Below are 15,059 nucleotides of genomic sequence, written 5' to 3'. Positions count from 1 at the left end.
GGCTGCTGCTCCCCCACCAGCAGAACAGGGGAGAAAACAGGAGGAACATAAATAAAACCCATGGGTCAAAATAACAGCAGGGAAATCACTCACCAAGGACTGTTGCATGCCAAGCAGACTCAGCTTGGGGAATTTAACTGAATTTATAGCCAGTTAACGTAAATATTGAATTACTGATTGAGGTTTTGGGAAACAAGGCAAGACAAACAGTAAAATACTTAAGGGGGGGGGGAATATCTTTCCTTTTCCCAGGCTCCCTGCACTGCCAACACCCTTCCTCCACACTTCCTCATCACAATCTCACTCCAGCCACCTCTCCTGCACCTTGTCGTGGCTGCAGGTGATGCTCAGTCCCTTCAGAGAGGCACTGAGCAGTGCACAGTTGGGGTTGGCATGTCACATGTTTTCTCTCCTCCTTTCTTGCACTTTTCCTGTTCTCCACAGGCTGCAAGTCTCTCTGGGGGTGTACCTGCTCCTCCTCTAGCCTTGGTGTTCCTCATTCCCTTCTCCTCTATTGTGGACCCAGCTAGAGCTGGGCATACTCAGTATGGGACAGCCTCTCTTCTCCCAGAGGCTGCCCTACAGCCTCCTGCTACCAGAACTTTTCCATAGACACCCAATGGTTGATCACTGTCCTCTATTTTAATTACCTTCTGTATACTGAAGATTGGTTTGTTCCTCCACAGGTGGCCTTTTTTCTTCAGATTAACTAAATGCACTTCCGTCAGCCTTTACCCATAGGTCTCGTTTTACTTTCTTTTGGATTCTTACCAGTTCATCTGTGTCTTTTGTAATGTGTCATGCCCGAAACTGGCTGTAGAAGTTGGCTGAGGACTCATCTGCCTTTAGAAAATGACATAATTGTGTCTCTTGCCTTACCTCAGACAGTTATTGCACAACAGACGCACATCTTTTGTTTTGCTTGTGTCTGATCAGTTTCTGCTTAACTGCCTGTCCACAGCATTTTTAATACACAGTTAATTTCTCCTTCCAAAGCACAGTGCTAAGCAAATGCTTAGTTTTGTCATGTTGATTTTGGGCAGTCTCTCCAGTTTGCCTAATCTGTCCTGCAGAGTGCCTGCCATCCTCTTGGACTTGCAGACCTTGTCCTCTCTCTTTCATTGTTTGGATGGGACCTCACAGAGTTCCTGCAGCAGGGGTCTGCTGTCTCTTCCCTGCTGCCATGCACACCGGCGCTCAATACTCATCTGCTGGCATTTCCGAAACACATTGCACTCTTCCATGTTGGTATTTCAGGCCTCCTGCTTTCCTGCATCAAGTCTTCGTGGTGCCTGTTATACCCCGTACTTTTGGTTGGGCTATGAGGATTTTTAACGTACCCTACTTATATTTTTCCTTACTTGTTGAATCTGTTTACAGGTGCTAAAAACGTTGGGCAGATTTAGTATCCCACACTGTTTTGCAAGTGATGGCAGTGTTTGGGGAAAGCTCGGACTGACTCTCAGCTGCCTTTAGAAACCACAGAGCAGCTGTGGAGCGTTCCGCTGCGTTCCATTGATGGTCATAGAAAAGCAAAGTTATACAATAAGGAAGTTTCATGTGTGTTTCAGCCACGGGAACAAAGAAGTATTTTCTTGTCGAGGAATCAAATTGGCAGTAGACTGGTTTTTGGAAAGAGGCCACAAGGATGTTACTGTGTTTGTGCCAGCATGGAGGAAAGAACAGTCGAGACCTGATGCTCTTATCACAGGTAAGCTCTGTTCCACCTTTGTATCCTGCATCCATCTTTCAGAGCTGCTTGGGATCTCCAGATTCCACACAGGGAAGGAGAAAATGCTTTCGGAGAGGTGGTTGACAGACTGCATAGGATAAGAAGGAACTACATAAGATGTTAAATATGCTTATTTAGCAGGATTAGAGAGAAAACTGTTTGGATTTAATAAGACCTTATATATAAATGTGTAGACTGTTCTAGGAAAGATACATTCTGAAGTATTACTGGAGGTAAAAAAGAAAAAAAGAAAAAAAACCAACCCAAAACATATATTTGCTGTTGATTACGAGATGACATCAGAGCTCTTTTTAGGGGATGCTGTTAATGTTTGTGAAGAGCCAGAGTGCTTGTACAGAATGCAGATTTTTCTAGTCCTTGCAGGTATTAGTAGTGACACCTTCTCAGGAGTATGTGTGTCTGCGTGGGCACAGATGAGACAGTCCCATTAACCTGAGCTATGGGAATTATTTCAAAAGATGTTTCTTGCAGGGTACCCCAAAGAGATGGAAGAGGTCTATCCGTACCAAGGAGCTCAGTAATGGGAAATTCTTGGCTGTACTTGGGTGTAGCCCTCCTATTTGCTGAAACATTCCGTAATGTTTAAAAACGTCCCTTCGGTGAGAGTTTTTCACAGGCATTTTGATAAATAGTGTTCCTTTTGAACCACAGCAGCACGAACAAGGTCCCCTGTGTTAGTCATAGAGAAATGGTGTGGAACAGGAGGTTTTTATTTCTTCGTGGGGTTTTTTTTGAAAGTGTTGCCAGTTGACTGCAGACTGTAACTTCAGATACCATATATCAGACATCTGCTGCTGAAATATAACCACTTAAGACATAGAATCGTAGAATCAACTAAGTTGGAAGATATCTTTAAGATCATATTTAGTCCTAAGTGCTTGGATTTTCTTCCTCAAATCTGATGTTTATGGTGATTAAACAAACATATTTTTCTTTTCTTTCTTTTTAACTTTCAATTCTTATTCCTTGTAGATCAAGAAATCTTGCGTAAATTAGAAAAGGAGAAGATTCTTGTGTTCACACCATCCCGCCGAGTGCAAGGGAGAAGGGTGGTATGCTATGATGACCGATTTATAGTGAAGCTGGCCTTTGAGTCAGATGGCATCATTGTTTCCAATGATAACTACAGGGATCTAGCTAATGAAAAACCTGAATGGAAGAAGTTCATAGATGAACGCTTGCTGATGTATTCATTTGTTAATGACAAGTAAGTCATTCTGTCTTTATATGTGCCACTAAAATAACTGAGGAAAGGACAGTTCGAAGACTTGTATGAATTTCCTGTGTTACACCCAAATCATTAGGTACATGTAGGAAAACAGGAGCAATAGTGGATCATAGATTGGATCTTCTGATGAAAAGTACTCAAACTTTGGTTTTTGATAGAGCTTTTTTATAACAGTATCTTTACATTTTTATGCTATTTTTTTCCTCTTTGGGTATATGCCAATGTATATTTGATGCACGCTATGGTATAATATTCCAGTTCTCTTGATACACTGAGCCAGCATTTTTGAGTGCCTGTGGTTAGACTCCTAAATCCTAGAGTCATAGAAAAACCCATGTTGGTGTGACCCACAGGAGGTCTTTACTTCAGCTGTCTGCTTAGATCCATCTATGGTGTCTTCCTACCCCGGCATACAGATCAACTCAGTTACCACTAGTTGCTTCTTGTAGTGAGAGGGACTTTGTACTCTCCCAAGCAGACACTTGGAGTTGAGTGCGTAGGTGCTGGTGCAAGAGTCCTGGACAATCAGCAGTTTTGCAGAGCTAATTGTAGGGTTTCAAGCCTGTATTGCTGCCTTTACTTTGATTTAGGAATGGGTTGTGTGCAGCTCTGCTTTTTTTGCCACAGAGCAGTCAGCTGAGCCAAACTAAAGGTGTCTGAAGCAGACTAGGGGTGTCCACACCGTCTGTTTCTGTTAACTCATCTCTCAGATAGTACCTGCAGCAGAAAGGTGGCATTTCAAAACATCTCTCAAAATACCCAGGCTTAAAAATGTCAGCATGGCAGGTTATGGTGTAGGACATAGTCATGAGGTTCTTGGTCATTGCATGAGGAATATGAAAAGGCTTGTTTGCTTCCATAATTTTTTTTTTTCTTTATAGATTCATGCCTCCTGATGATCCTCTTGGCCGCCATGGGCCAAGTCTGGACAATTTTCTTAGGAAGAAGCCTATTGTGCCAGAACATAAGAAGCAACCATGTCCATATGGTAATTTAATTTAACTCATCAGTTTCGTGCACTGGGGACAAGGTCCTGCTTTGTGTTAACACTGCCAAAAAGAAAAGCTTCTCAACAGAGGTTTTTACATTGTTATCTTAGCCTGGTTGAAATGGTTGAAACGCTGAGCTGATGGTGATTTTTTTTTCATGTGCTAGTTAGAGAACATTTCTATCTACTAGTTGAACTAAAGGAGCAACTTTATTCATCATTTGTAGGAATAGATCTAAAACAGCAACTAAATTCTGCAGGCTCAAGAAAGCCCTTTTGTAATGTGGTCATAAGACATGTAATTTTCTTCCAGAAAATTGACTGAGCTGTCGGAAGTTTAGCTGCTGAGCATCCCCACAGGCACGCCACCATTTTGACTGAGCTGAGACCTGCTGGTCTTACGACTCTTGAGACTTTCCTGTTAAGTTTTCTGCGTGTATATCTCTTTGGCGCAATACAGCAGTTGTGTACAGACACACTGACAGTGTCATGTTCAGCTCAAAATGTGGCTGGTTGTGTTGGCCTGCATTCCCAGAGCACTAGCTGCAGCATGCTACCACTGCCTCTTTTTCCCACAATACAAAGAGAGAAGATCTTAGATCTCACGCTGTGTTGCACAAAGCCATTTGCAAGATCTTTCAATCATCAGTAAAACTGTAAATTAGGGACATTTCTTTTGTTTGATGATTAACAGATTTTGGTTGATTATGGTTTTTTATCTGTTTATGTTTGTATTAATAGGGAAGAAATGTACCTATGGACACAAATGCAAATACTATCATCCAGAAAGAGGAAATCAGCCTCAGCGATCTGTAGCTGATGAACTTCGTGCCATGTCTAGAAGCACAGCTGCCAAAACTACAAGTGAAGGAGGACTGGTAAAAAGCAATAGTGTTCCCTGTAGCACTAAAAATGATGGCACTTCTGAGCTGAAGCGTGCTGCTCCAAAGAGGCAATCGGATCCTAGTATAAGGACTCAAGTCTATCAAGACTTGGAGGAAAAGCTTCCCACCAAAAACAAATTGGAAACCAGGTCTGTACCTTCTTTAGTTAGCATACCAAGTTCCTCTGCTGCAAAACCCCAAAGTACTGCACCTTTAACTAACGGCCTTCCATCCGGAGTTCACTTCCCACCTCAGGATCAAAGACCACAGGGACAGTATCCTACAGTGATGATGGCAACCAAAAATCACGGAACGCCAATGCCTTATGACCAGTATCCAAAATGTGAGTCTCCTGTGGATGTAGGGTATTACTCTATGCTGAGTGCATATTCAAATCTAAGTATATCTGGTCCACGCAGTCCTGAAAGGCGCTTCTCCTTGGACACAGATTATAGGATTAGCTCTGTAGCTTCCGACTGCAGCAGCGAAGGGAGCGTTAGCTGTGGCAGTAGTGATTCCTACGTGGGTTACAGCGATCGCTCTTACATGAGTTCTCCTGACCCACAGCTGGAGGAGAACTTGAAGTGCCAACATATGCACCCCCATGGCCGCCTTAACACTCAGCCTTTCCTGCAGAGCTACCACGAGCCTCTTGCACGTGTGCAGAACTATAGTCATGAAGAACCAAAGCATCACCACAAACCTCCAATTCCGTACATGGCTGTGCATCTACAGCATCCAACAGTTGGTGCTCGTTCTAGTTGTCCCAATGACTACTCTGCGTCTCAGAGTTCATCACACACAAAGACCATGCATCTGGGGAGAGCCCTCGTGTCCACGAGAATAGACAGCATTTCAGACTCGCGTTTGTATGATAATTCTCCATTAAGACACAGAAAGCCTTATTCTGGCCAAGATGGGCTTGGAAGTTGGGATAGGCAAAGTTATGGGATGGATGCATACGGCTACCGCCAGACCTACTCCTTGTCGAGTAACCCCACACAGCCGTGTTATGAGCAGTTTGCCTTCCAAAGCTTACCTGAACAGCAGGACCAGACCTGGCGTGTACCTTACTGTGGAATCCCTCAAGACCCTCCGAGGCACCAAGACACACGGGAGAAGGTTTACATTAACCTCTGCAACATCTTCCCCCCTGATCTTGTGAGGATCGTCATGAAGAAGAACCCTCACGTGACGGACGCTCAGCAGCTCGCTGCAGCCATCTTAATGGAAAAATCTCAGCTAGGTTATTGAGAGATGACGCATCTTTGTGGTGTCTAGTAGTTTTCAGCTCAGCTCTAATGCTGAGGGAGGTTTGCTACAATAGCATTTGGGATCTCCTTCTCAGCAAGGAGGTTATATAGTAATCCGTTTATGTGAAATACTGTATCATGGAGTCTGTATGTATAGCCCCATGCATCGGAAGTACCAGATATGTTTTGTGTTCTAGTTTGAAATTTTTTAAATGGCTATTTTCACATCTGGAAAATGTTCCAGTTTAAATTAATATATATATATATATATAAAAAAAAAAAATCTGTGGTCTCTGGTTATAATCTTTGGTGCATCAGGGGTTTATATGCAGCACTTTCTATCCTTGTTACATGTTGTTGGGATTTTTGTTTTCGTTTTTAACTTGCTGGATGTTTGTCCTTTGTCTGTGTGGTATAAAACAACCTGCAGAAAGGATTTTGCTACTTCTGGCAGGCAATTTTCAAGCCAAGTTTTTGAACTTTTTACAACACCATAAGTATCTATGTATGTTTGTTTGTTTGTTTTTGTGAGCTTTTTTGTGCTATAATCATCTATTTATAGGAAACAAAGATTTGCTACAGCACTGACTTCATTTTTTTAAACAAATAATTGAGTTACCAGTTAACAGTGAAATGGGTAACAATATATTGGTAATTTATAGTATGGCACTTTTCATTGCTTGCTTTGTTTTGTTTAAATAGTTACATGTTTTGTTGATGCAGTCCATTAGTAAGATCACATGCAATCAGAGGAGGAAAAAAATGGTGGGTTTTTTTGTTTACTATTTATGGATAAGGTAAAAGCCTTATTGCCTGATTTTCAAAGGTGCTGGGAATTTGCAGCCCCCTTTGAACCTGGCAGAAGCTGCAAACGCTCAGAACCTCCCCAAACCAGCCCACCCTGTTTCCGTTCCTGTGTGTTGTTACCCAGCTCTGTGTATTTCTGGTCAGGAGAAGGGGGCCTGAAATCGTAAGGTCCCATTTAGTTGTTTTATGTGGTTTTTTCCTTTGTATTGCTGCACAAGTGTACTGGATAAAATACGCTTTTCATAAAATATTTACCTGTTTTTAAATGAATTTAATTATCTCAGTGCAAGTTTTGTATTTAAGATACTGTTTGATTTTTCTTGCTATTTATCAAGGCTGGCCTGAAAAGGTTTTGTGTGTTGAGGATATGCAACATTTATTAACTGCACTATGGTATGATATTGTAGCTCAGAATAATAACTTAAACTGTTTATTTTCCTTTCTGTTTTGGTGGGGAGGGAAGGGTTGTGGGGAGAGAAGATACCGTACGTGTTCCTGAAGTTAGTTTTTGGCCTGTTGGATCGTGTAGGCCTGATTCTTGCCACAAATAGTGTAGTTTTAGAAACAGACAAACCGAGTCTGTTTTAGTATTAGTAAGGGATATTTCTGGTTTTAAGTCATGGGTTTTACTAGCACCTCGTAAGCTTTTTTAGAGATATATAATAGAAATAGATTTTGCAATTGATGTCAGATGTACTTATATGACATAGTCAGTTGCCGAGAGTTTTAGGTTTCCATCCATTGTAACGATGTTCAGTGTTAAAGAAAAAAAAGAAATCACTAGTTTACACTATTACTGCTGATAATTTTGGTACACTTGCTGGAACTTAAAGTAAGGCCCTGAAGAACCAGAAAGTACCTTTTACTGTTGATACAAATTGTATCTTTTTAACTGAGAACTATTTTGATTTGTAGATTTAGTAGAAACACAAATGTATAACTATAACTAGTCTTTTGGGCAACATTTTATCCCTTATTTAAAAAAGTAGAGATTTCAGACATAGAATAGACATAGGAAAGTAACAGTAAATATTTATTTAGGCGTCTGTCTCAATTTCACATATCAAAACGAAAAAAAGAAACTATTGGCATCTTCTTCCTTCTAAAATCTTTGTAGCGGGAACTCACTAAAATAAAGGTAAAATGCTGCCTGAAAATGACGTCCAAGCACCTTTGAATACGAAGACGTTTTCACTACTTGTGTGACACCATGTGTTGCAGCGAGTAGGGTTTGGGTATACAGTAAATGCTTCTAAAGAGCATTGTGCTTATAGACATATCCAATAATCTGAACCGTGTTCAGCAAACCAATTCAGGACGTAGTGCTCTTGCAGCTTCCACTGCTGATGCGCTGCGGGATCTGCCGCTGCTCGTCCCTGCAGCGATACCGGAGGGACTCTGTGCTGTCTGTCCTGCGTGGTCTGGTTAGGGAGAGGACCTCGTCACCTCTGGCAACAGTTTTTCCCTGGATTTGGTTGGTCGCCACCGGTAGAGCATGTTTTAATGTGGAGATCGATGCAGCGCTGACGCTGAGGTTTGGACTGGGAAATGGGTCTCATCTTAGTTGTACACTAAGATTATTTTAGATTGAATTACACTTACGTACTACACCATAGTGTAGATGCAGCTGTTTTAATAATGCAATTATTATATTTGTGGTTTTAATGGGTTTCTACAGTTATTTTTTATGTAGGAATTTACTTCTGCCAAAAGTTGAATTACTTTAAGCATGAACAGAAACATTGTGTGTGTAATAGAGGCATTTTGTCTTTTTCCCTACCACGTGAGCATCAGAATGCTTCTTACCATGTACATGTAGCGGTACATCTAGAGTACTGGATGCGCAGGCTTAGCAACGTTGTTAAAATGGTGCAAGGAGACATGTGGGACTGTGTGCTGCAGCGCCCAGACCCGGGTTGTCAGTATTGATTGTGTACATTTAATGCAGTATTGAATCCCTGAAAGTGTGTTGATTGCTAAAGAATTCTTGTCATAGGTTCTGTGTTTTGTACTCAAGCACTGAAAATGCTTTAAAAGTATAAGAACAGGAGTAATTTGGTGGTTTTAACGTTGTGCAATGATGTGCTAGTTCCCCTTAGACTCTCTTTTGTTGGGTAAAGCAAATTTACTGTGGACAACATATCGGCCTTGCTATTTCCTTTGGTTTTGCTGTGATAGTGGAGAGAATGAGGAGCTGCATGTGAACTCCTCCACAATGAAGCAGTCAGTCGATATATTTAACAGCCTTTAGAGAGGACACCAGTAATAAATATGAACACAAAGATACTGGCCAAATACTACATTTGTCAATGTAATTGTGTTGATGCAAATTGAACTGTAACATCCCGTGGTTACAGGTAGTGCAGTGGTACTGCCTTTGCCACAGCTGATTGCTAGAATTGCAGTGGAGGATTAAGTACCTCAGAATTAGGCCTGTCCCACCTTCTTAAAGAGGGCAACACTTTCCCTTGCCTTTAGAACTTGAGAGTTGTTTTGATACTTAGCAGAAACTCTGTATTTTTAGGTGCAGTCCTGAGCTATTATAGGTACATCAGTAATGGCATATAGATACACAGTATTTTGAACACACATTTACGTCAGACATCTGCCCACAGTTGTTTTGTATACAGTGTGTTGCCAATATTTAAGAGTTTTTAATATGTCCCATGAATACCTAACTTGGAGCTCAATGTGCCAGGCTGTGACAGTATTAATGACATTGTTGTCTTTTTTTTTTACAACAACTATGTGTGTGCATATAGATATACACATTCACGTACACTTGGCAAGTGGGTTTAAGACTACTGCTAATAGTCAGAGGTAAGATCATCTTTTCAGGTGTCCTGTTTTCTGTGGTATGTCTGAATTGTAGCTTGGTCCTCCACTGCAGAAGAGCTCTGGGGAGAGCCACAAGCCTGATGTGTTCATGTGACACCCCAAAAAGAAGGGGTGCCAGTCAGGTGAAGCCCTGGAGAGGGACTTCTGCAGCCTTGGAGTGCGTGGACTGTTGCTGAGCTGCTGGTGATCTTCTGCTGTGAACGTCATAGCTAACGGTGAAGGCTTTTGCAACCCCATCACAGCTTTGGGTGTAAACCAGAGTACCTCACTTGGAGTGGAGAGCTGGGCACGTCTGCCCCGGCAGGGTGAACGCCTCGGGTGAGACACACCGCAGCATCCTCCCGCAGTAAGAGACTACCAAAATGTCTGTCAGCTCTGTCAGCTGATGGTCTGACCAAGGTATTTTTGATGTGTAAAGCTTGAAATGGGAGACACAATGCTTTCACGCTCTCTGGAGCATTTAGAAAAATACCCAACTGACTTTTCACTGCTACTGAGAATTTAAAATACTGTGCAATTGAAGAGACCGTTTTTTAAAATAAAAATAATGTAGAAGTTATTTATTTTGATTTACAGTGTGACTCTTGCTAATTTATTCCTTGCGTTACGAGGCTGTGGTGGAGTGCTGGTTTTGGTTGGAGTTTTTTTGCCTTTTTTTTATCATAGGAACTAAGACTGCTGAGAAGAAAAAACAATAGATTTAAACTTAAAACTCTATGGCCTTGTTTTGTTTTTTATAAAAGGGCTAAGGTTTTATAAATGTCAAATTGTGCATTTTATATACTTCGTGAATTTCAGAGAAGCGTAGTTTAAGAATTTTGTTCAAATTAATGTGCACAAACAGGTATGTGCACCCTGTTCAGACTAATCATGTAACTAACCCTGAAATCATCTGTGTTAAATGATTGTTCCAGCTAACCTTTTGCTAGGTAATGCACAAGATGTTCAGACTTCATCTTGAGATATTCCAGAATGCATTTCATGTATCTTAAGGTTTCATCAGAAACTGATGATCTTTTCACCTAATCACATGAGACACGTCTGTTTGCATGTGAACCATCCTCCTTCATGCTGGGTTTTCCTTACGGTGCATTACAAGGTAATACACAGGTACACGTGAGCTATGTGGTAGATCTTTACACAGGCACTATCAAATACAGTGTGTTGCTCAGAGGTACGAGTATGCTTTAAATAATTTCCCAGCTTCCATTTTCAGGTCTTAAAGGGTTGTCACGACTTCTGCTTGAAGTGTTTATTACTCTGTCTACTCTTTAACCTAAACGACTGCAATAGTTCTCATCCCCTCTCTTAGACTTAACAGCCGCTGCAGGGCCCAGGCTCCTGAACACTTACCCGTCTGCTTAGCTCCAGCACACTCACATCAGCCAGTTCAGTGTGGCGAGGGAAGCCCTGAGTAAAGCTGGCCTGTGTGTAAGTGCGGGAGGGCTGGGCGTTGAGGAGCACATCTGGAGCACATCTGGGGAACTGCCTGCTCCCAGGAGGAGGTGAGAGCTGACAGGAGGTGCTGACAGGTTGTTCAGCCAGGATTGCACTCTGTGGTCCTTGGGAACACCTACGAACCAAAACTATGTAGATCTTCAAGCACATCCATTCTTAATGTTTCAAAGGTGGAAAATCTACTCTTCACCTTGCAAAACAAAACCTCTCAGCTTTTTGTAGAACCATTTTTCCTGTGGTCTCAGATGAAGTCTAGTTTACCATGTTAGGTTGGCTGGTTGGTTGCTTTTTATTTATCTGAATGACATTCTTAATGAAACTGATATTTAAAAACCATTTTACCAGCATATTACATCCTGCTAGGAAACAGACATGCAGATACAGCAGCAATAATTGTGTTTAGTTCCTTTTCCCCTCATTTTCTCTGTACTTGTGTTAAGTAGGTGAGATTTTGATACTGTCCTCAAGTCCGCTCCAGCAAAAACATCAGTTAAAAACAATGTTTGGAGTAAGTAAGTTGATAATGCAATTGTCAAACTGGCTCTTCGTTCCTGCACTGGTTATTCTGTATGTCTTTTGTGATGTGACTATTCACATCTTAAAACCACCTTCTAAACCATACAAAACCCCATGTACATGGATTCTGCTTTTAGAGAAAAAAGAATAAAGATTCATTTTCCTCATTGATGGGCTGGTTTTGTTTCATAGAGAAAAATAAATAGATCTCGAAAGCAGTTAGCAACGAGTTCCTGCCTGCACAACAAAACTGCTCACTTTGAGTAGATTTAAACAGAGTTTCAAACACAGAAATGATTATAGATCATCGGTTCATTTTTAATGTAGTAAATCATATTTAATAGTCTCTTTTTCCTCATGTTGCTTACTAAGAAAACAAGCTCTGGGGTTAAGTAGCCACATCAGTCATGTAGTAGCAGAATTTGTATTTAGATATTTTTGCCAGTGGAATCACAGAGTGGTTTGGGTTGGAAGGGACCTTAAAGCTCATCCAGTTCCAACCCCCTGCCATGGGCAGGGACACCTTCCACTAGGCCAGGTTGCTCCAAGCCCTGTCCAACCTGGCCTTGAACACTGCCAGGGATGGGGCAGGGGTGAACCTGTCTCCTTTCAAGTACTGCTACATATTTATTCATCTTTTATTGTGTAATTATTAGTAACCAAGCTCCGAATTTTGTGGGGGAATAGAATTTAGAACAGAATAGAATAGTTATCTATCTGATGAATGTAAAGATACAGCCGAAGCTTTCTCTTCATGATGAAATGACTATTCAAACTACAAAAAGCTGTTGAATTGTATTTTTGCCAAACTGCATTGCCCAAGTAGGGCCACACCAACCATGCTGGGACCCCTTCTCCTCCCCTCTCCAGCCATACGTGCAGGTGCAGGAGCAGCCTGCCAGCCCTGCGCTGAGGAGTAAAGTGGAGTGATAAAAGTGCAGACAGAATGAGCAGTGAGCCTAAAATAACCCACAAACAAACCTCAAACTCCATTGAGGTGCCCTCCATCAGTTGTGACTGCTTTACTGTGCCCAGCCCGAGTGTATCCTTATGAGTGTGCCGCCTTTCAGGGCAAACACAGGCACTGGAGGGAGACGTGACAGTCCCTCCCCAGCAGCCAGATGGGAACATGACAACCCCCGAGGATGCTGCTCTCAGAGCTCGTCACAGTGTGCACAACCCATGACTGATCATGTCGGCAGCACAGTGGAGGAGCGATGGGAAGCTGTATGCAACGCGCGGGGCTGGAAGCACTTCCCTGGCTCTCAGGGTGAGGGGGTCCCATCCCAGAAGCACCAGTGCTGCCTGCACCACTGCTGACACGCTGCTCGGCTCTGGGTGGTGGCTCCTTTGCAGGCTATGGCATGAGGCTGCTTGGGCTCCATCACACCTGGCACCTCTGCTGCCCTGCTGTCAGGAGCCAGGCTGGGCTATTGCTGGCCCACGTCCTCCCGGCACCTTCAGCTCCGCTGAGCCTGCACGCTCGCAGCACGGACATACCTCATGTGTTCTGAAGTGCTGTTTGGTTTGTCATAGCTACTTCTCAGTAAATCACTGCTTGGAGCTTGAGCAAAGAGCATCTGAGTCAACAGAGGGAGGGCTCGGTGCGTGATCACGTCTCCAGCAGGAAAAGATGGATCAATGACCTGAGGTGAGGTTTCCTTGGCTGCTGACAGCACAGTGCTGCCAGTTTCTTTGGCCAGCTGCTTAAAGTCTCTCTCTAAAGTATTGGCATTGTGTCTCCACATCATGGATTCAGAAATCTTCTATTTGCAGTAGATGAGGATATCAAATAGCATCCTCTGCGCACTTTCCTTTGCACTTTTAAAAATAGTATCACATTATTCACCTGGCAGCAAAATGCAATTTTGGAGGGCAAAGGCTCCATCCCCCAAAGCACAAGTAAAGGACGGTCTCATCTATGGCCTCAGAGGTGTGAATGACTTCTGCTGTGTTTATCAGGATGAGCAGAGCTGTCTGAAAGACCCCACATGCATGTCCTTGAGGGACCTGCCCTGCTCTGCTTGACCTGCAGCCTCCACCCAGACAAGTTAAGTAGAAGAGAGATTGCTTTTCCTGCAAGTTGCTGTTCTTTCAAAGGCATTGGCTGGGGCAAGGGAAGAGAAAAAACACGTTTCATCCATTTCAGATGTTCACGGCAGGCAGGAGATACGCTGACACGGTGCCTCTTGCTTTTTTTTTCCCTCACAGTTGCACAGGCCAAGAGCAGCAGGTAGGGATGGTGGAAATTAAATGCCACTATTAATTTACATGAGCTGGGTGAAGCATTAAGCGAGAGGAACATGGGGAATAAGGTGCTGGCAATGGGTGTTCACCAGCAGGTTCCTTACGTCAGCCAGGCTCGGCTTACCGAGATCCCAACCGTGCCCTGGAACTGGAGCTGTGGTGGTGGTTTGGGTGACCCGACACTCCACACCTTGGAAAGTGGCCTCAAAAGGGGAAAACTGCACTGGGGCTGTGCCAGGGGTGCTTGGGAGCCAAGGGGGAGGAATCTGGTTTTCATCCACATATACAAGGCTTCCAGGCATGCACAAACCTGGATTTAATTTGTATTTTGCCAATTTAAGAATAAGAAATGCTCTTTTTTCCTGTGGAAGGGGGGGGGGAAATCCCCACACAATGAATTGAGTGGTAAAATCCTTGCCTCGGGCAGTGTGTTTCGTAGAATCACAGAATGGTTTGGGCTGGAGGGGACCTTGAAGATCATCTAGTTCCAACCCCCTGCCAGGGGCAGGGACACCTTCCACTAGAGCAGGTTGCTCAAAGCCCCGTCCAACCTGGCCTTGAACACTGCCAGGGCTGGGGCAGCCATAGCTCCTCTGGGCAACCTGTGCCAGTCCCTCACCACCCTCACAGGGAAGAGCTTCTGCCTTATATGCAACCTAAATCTCCCCTCTTTCAATTTAAAACCATTCCCCCCATGTAGAGACAGCTACTTGCCCTTGTTTCCCTCCCTGCTCCCCCACTGCAGCCCCGTTGCAGACCATGGCAGCACCTCTTGCTGCTCCATCAGCAGCCGGTAGCTCTGGCATGAGCCACATACTTGCAGGCTGACTGTAACCACTGAACATGGTGCCCCTCAGCACTAACCTGGCTCCAGTGTTCGTGGACTGAGGCTCTGCCCTGGCCTCCTCATGGTCACAACAGCTGAGGAAGAGGCAGATGCTCCAGGAACTGCAGAAGGATGATGCTGTGCTTGTTTGTTGGTTTATTTTATACAAGAAATGAGTGTCCCTCAGCTCCTTCTGTGATAAAGTGATTTAATTGCTGTTGGAACTCCGTGCGCACAGGACGCAGCAGAGCGGCTCATGGC

General features: G+C 43.4%; 1 protein-coding gene across 3 annotated transcripts in view; it reads left to right on the top strand.

Moving 5' to 3' along the window:
* ZC3H12C (zinc finger CCCH-type containing 12C) overlaps positions 1 to 10,310 on the top strand; it is a 43,756-nt gene extending 33,446 nt beyond the window's left edge. For all 3 annotated transcript variants that reach the window (XM_030477115.1, XM_030477116.1, XM_030477114.1), the window contains exons 3-6: positions 1,572 to 1,711; positions 2,726 to 2,960; positions 3,863 to 3,969; positions 4,711 to 10,310. In XM_030477115.1, the coding sequence (XP_030332975.1) occupies positions 1,572 to 1,711; positions 2,726 to 2,960; positions 3,863 to 3,969; positions 4,711 to 6,107 (1,879 nt within the window). In that variant the 3' untranslated portion in view covers positions 6,108 to 10,310. The remainder of the gene's footprint in view (positions 1 to 1,571; positions 1,712 to 2,725; positions 2,961 to 3,862; positions 3,970 to 4,710) is intronic.
* Positions 10,311 to 15,059: the final 4,749 nt, after the last annotated feature.

The sequence above is a fragment of the Strigops habroptila genome, chromosome 2 (assembly GCF_004027225.2).
Source record: "Strigops habroptila isolate Jane chromosome 2, bStrHab1.2.pri, whole genome shotgun sequence".
NCBI lineage: Eukaryota > Metazoa > Chordata > Aves > Psittaciformes > Psittacidae > Strigops > Strigops habroptila.
This window is presented reverse-complemented; position numbering and strand designations above follow the sequence as displayed.